The 4,386-nt window shown below is 46.5% G+C and overlaps 1 protein-coding gene across 1 annotated transcript in view; it reads right to left on the bottom strand.

The window, feature by feature from the left end:
* Nucleotides 1–1,902: 1,902 nt before the first annotated feature.
* Nucleotides 1,903–4,386, bottom strand: part of LOC123516843 — a 6,332-nt gene continuing 3,848 nt past the window's right edge. The window contains exon 3 of the mRNA XM_045276542.1: nucleotides 1,903–3,682. Within this exon, the coding sequence (XP_045132477.1) occupies nucleotides 3,196–3,682 (487 nt within the window). The 3' untranslated portion in view covers nucleotides 1,903–3,195. The remainder of the gene's footprint in view (nucleotides 3,683–4,386) is intronic.

The raw sequence follows: 4,386 nt of genomic DNA, 5'->3' as shown, positions 1-4,386 counted from the left end.
ATTCTGTCAAGTTCGTTTTTCTTTTCTATTATTCTTTATTTCAGGTTGTCTCTTTCCTTAACTGGTTAGTGCATTCTTTCATTGGCTATAAATACATTGCTTCTGCTGCCACTGCCCCTTAGAACTATATAACAAGATAAAATGAGGGATTATAATTATCTCTCTCTCTCTCTCTCTCTCTCTCTCTCTCTCTCTCTCTCTCTCTCTCATACGCTAAAACAAATGTTATGAAAGTTAATAAAAGTTCGAGGATTGTTGTTACATAAATAGGACAACTTTTAACAACCTCAAGACATGCTACTGTTGTTCACACACACACACACACACACACAGGTAAGTACACAGCAGTGATTTGGACAACTAATGGCACGGAAAACAAATAGTGCTACGTGACACACCTAATACACTCCCTCAATGGCAGCAGAAGTAGTAGCAGCAGCAGCAGCAGCAGTCAACTAGGAAGAGGAAATGATCGTCAAATATCTGAGAAAAAAAAATCAGGAAGTGAATAAGCGTACTACCTACTCTCTCTCTCTCTCTCTCTCTCGACCAGTGTGGCAGGTTTCCCAGGCTGAGGATGTGCCTCACTATTCCACCTGTAAGTTGTGTCACCTTGCCAACGCCAATACCCTCGAACATTATTATCTCACGTGCCCCACAGCGAGAGACTTGCTACCACAAGGGCAGGATTTAATATCTGTATGTAAATATCTCCTTCTGAATGATAACTTGGATTTAATGCTCATGAGACATCAATATTTTGGTGGTTACTAAATGTAAATATTTAAGTTTTCTAATTTGTGTGTGTGTGTGTGTGTGTGTGTGTGTGTGTGTGTGTGTGTGTGTGTTTATTTTTTTTTTTTTATTCCAATGTGTCCTGTGAAACACGCTCACACTGTATACATTAATGTATATTTTGGTTTGCCGCCATATGGGCATAATAAATTTATCAAATGAAATCAAATCTCTCTCTCTCTCTCTCTCTCTCTCTCTCTCTCTCTCTCTCTCTCTTATTTGTTGTTGCTGTTGCTGTTACGTGCAGTAGTCGTAGAAGTGTAGTAGTAGTAGAAGTAGTAATAGTAGTACGTAGTAGTAGTAGTAGTAGTAGTAGTAGTAGTAGTAGTAGTAGTAGTAGTAGTAGTAGAAGGGGTGGTGGTAGTAGTAGTAGTAGTAGTAGTAGTAACAGCTACTAGTGATAGTAACAGGAGCAGCAGCTGCAGCTAAAGCAGCAGTAATGGTAGTGGTAGTAATAGTAGTAGTAGTAGTAGTAGTAGAAGTTGGTGGCAGCAGCAAGCAGCAGCAGTGGTGGTGGTAGCAGCAGCAGCAGCAGCAGCAGCAGCAGCAGCAGCAGCAGCAGCAGCAGCAGCAGCAGCAGCAGCAGCAGTGGTGGTGGTGGTGGTGGTGGCAGTGGTAGCAGTGCAGTGGTAGTGGCAGCAGTGGTGGCAGCAGCAGCAGCAGCAGCAGCAGCAGCAGCAGTAGCAGCAGCAGCAGCAGCAGCAGCAGTGGTGGTGGTGGCAGGCAGCAGCAGCAGCAGTGGTGGTGGTGGTGGTGGTGGCAGCAGCAAAATTATTATTATTAGTAGTAGTAGTAGTAGTAGTAGTAGTAGTAGTAGTAGTGGTGGTGGTGGTAGAAGTAGTAGTAGCAGTGGTAGTAGTGGTGGTGGTGGTGGTAGTAGTAGTAGAATTATTATTATTATAGTAGTAGTAGTAGTAGTAGTAGTAGTAGTAGTAGTAGTAGTTTTGATAGAAGTGTTGTTATTGGTGTTATCTGTATTACTGTTATCATTTCTGGCTGTTTAACGGTGAGGAGTGTGACAATAATGATTAAAACAGCGATGTCTCTTCACCTTGCGTCTATAGGGTGTCACTAAAGGGATAAGAAAGCAGACACTACATTCTTCAATAAAAATATAATAGTTGTAAACAAAGACAGCTTTTTTATAGAATATTTTCGAGACTTTTATGCCGGAATATTGTTCACGACGTTAAACACACATATATATATCATCACACATTCTTTTGTTTTTTAGGGCCCTTTTTATTTATATATATAATGCGTATCACACCAAATGATACATAAATTACAACATACTCAACTTATGTACAACCATACAGCTATACAGATATACATAAATACGTAAATGTAATATCACAAATAGAGCAAAGAATGCCCATTGCAATGCTTTATCGTTCAGCCACTGACGAGGAGCAGGGGAGGAGGCACGGGGGAGAGATGGAAGGTGGGAGGTCACACGTAACGGGAGTACAGATAGAGCGATGATGATGCTGCTGGAGAAACAAAACACTATCGCAGGAGAGTCAGCGGATCACATGCCACTCTACAATGTTAACATCAGCACTGTTGTCAACTTGGATGGCATCTCACGGCGGGTTTTGCTAGAGAGCTCAATATCGTAGACGTCATTGTTGATGTTCCATGCTGGTGAAGGATCTGCATGCAGGAATATTCCCATTTAGGATGAGCTGCGCCGTGGGATGCTACCCGTTAGACAAAGATGAATGAGAAGACGGAACAGTGCGATGGTGATGAGATAATGATGGGATGAGTGTTCAGTCTCAGCACGCAAGGATATTCAGACTCAAACAGTACTTGGGAACTCTCCACTCTGGGATGGTATGAGCCGCAAAGAGACTGACTTTCGCTGCGACGCACGTGAGCGACAGGATTCTGGTGTAGCCTGGCTCTCTCTCTCGGCTCGAGGACATCCCAGATGGAGGTAAGCAAAGCACATTAGTTTGAGCATCCTACACTTGTGCTGCGTGACCGAGAAAACGTGAAGGTCCGTGTGTATCTTCCCGCTAAGAGAGGATGAAGACCTTACCGGCGATGACAAAGGAGTGAAGGCGATATGGAAGTGACTCGGTGACTCCCGGAGATTGAATACGAATGTAAAGGGAGCGAGGACGATGATTTGATACATGGGAGGGAGAAGAATTAGAGTGCCACAACAACAGTCATGGCGCCTTTTAGGGTTTGTAAGAAGAGGTAGAATGAAAGTCGCGGCATTATCATGGCTCTGGGACCACTAGCGAGGCGGTGCATGGTGGTCTGATTTTGGCGGAAGTCTTCCTAGAGGAAGGGCGATTTGTGGTACGATGAGAAGAGCGAGGCAGGGACGTCAGGAAGGATGAAGCCACAGAGAGTATTTACAGTGGAGAAAGAGGTGATTGAGGCTTACCCGCGGTGAGGGAGGGATGGGGGAAAGACTGCCTTAGGGTGGTACTGGGGTGGGGGAGGGGGATGGCTGGGGTAAGAGATATGGTGCTCAGATGAAGGGGCAGGGAACCTCTCTTGACTGAGGTGGTGGTTGTGTTGGGGAGGAGGGTGGGGGAGGGAAGGCTGCTGTTGGTGATCGGGGGCTGGGGGTGGGGGGACAGGCTTGTTGTGGATAGCCTTGCCGTGATCTCCCTTGCTGTGGTGGCCTCCCTTGCCTCCCTTGGCGTGCTTGCCGTGCTTGCTCTGTTGCCTCCTCCTCAACTCCTCGACCTCTTGCTTGGAGTAGACCTTGTAGACGCGTTCTTCAGGGTCCTGGCCGTGCTCCAGCCCGAAGCCGATGAGGGTGGGAGGGTAGTACACGTCCTCGTCGTTTTGCAGGATGGCTTTGGGCTGCAGATGTTGGTACACGTCGTTGGGCTGGTTGTCGCCACGGGGCTGTTTGGATCTGAGGGGAATGACAGCGTTATTGGTTTGCTCACCGCTGTTGTGTGTCCGCTCAGCCCCGCCAGGCCAAGCTCTGCCGTTGGGGCTCCTTGCTTACCCTACAGTGACGATCCCTTAGTGAATTAATCCTATTGTCTATCGTCTTCAATTAAGTACTCGGTGGAGACGTAATGTTAGCTATGTGGATTACTGGGTTGATACACTAGTGACTATAACTACGAGACAGCAGGTAATCATCATAATTGCCCTCATTCACCGCTGCAGGAGGAGTCGCGCGGTGCCATCTTCAGCGTGTCTCGTCCTCGCCGTCGCCTCAGTCTCCCGTGGGCACTAACCTTGTGTCTCCCTCCACCAGACACTTAGGACAGAGTAGAGGCAACAAAGACATACACACATGCGTCCCCTGGCTAGCTTCAGGGGCAGCAAGAGCTAGGGAAGGACAGTTTATATCCGCGCTGCATGATGAGTTACTGCAGCTTTGTAAAGACTGACTCTGTGTGTTGTGGTATGGATGAATACTAAGTTACATTATGAGTCGAACATGGTGGCTCTTCTGTGACGCCTAACTTCTGGGGAACTTGCAAACATGGGTAGATAAGGGGAGTGATTAGCTAGGATTATTTAAAAAGTGCTCAAATGACACTTGTGGTATATTGAGAGAGAGAGAGAGAGAGAGAGAGAGAGAGAGAGAGAGAGAGAGAGAGA

This window comes from Portunus trituberculatus, chromosome 41 (genome assembly GCF_017591435.1).
Source record: "Portunus trituberculatus isolate SZX2019 chromosome 41, ASM1759143v1, whole genome shotgun sequence".
Taxonomy (NCBI): domain Eukaryota; kingdom Metazoa; phylum Arthropoda; class Malacostraca; order Decapoda; family Portunidae; genus Portunus; species Portunus trituberculatus.
The sequence above is the reverse complement of the archived record's forward strand: the minus strand, read 5'-3'. Positions and strand labels throughout refer to the sequence as shown.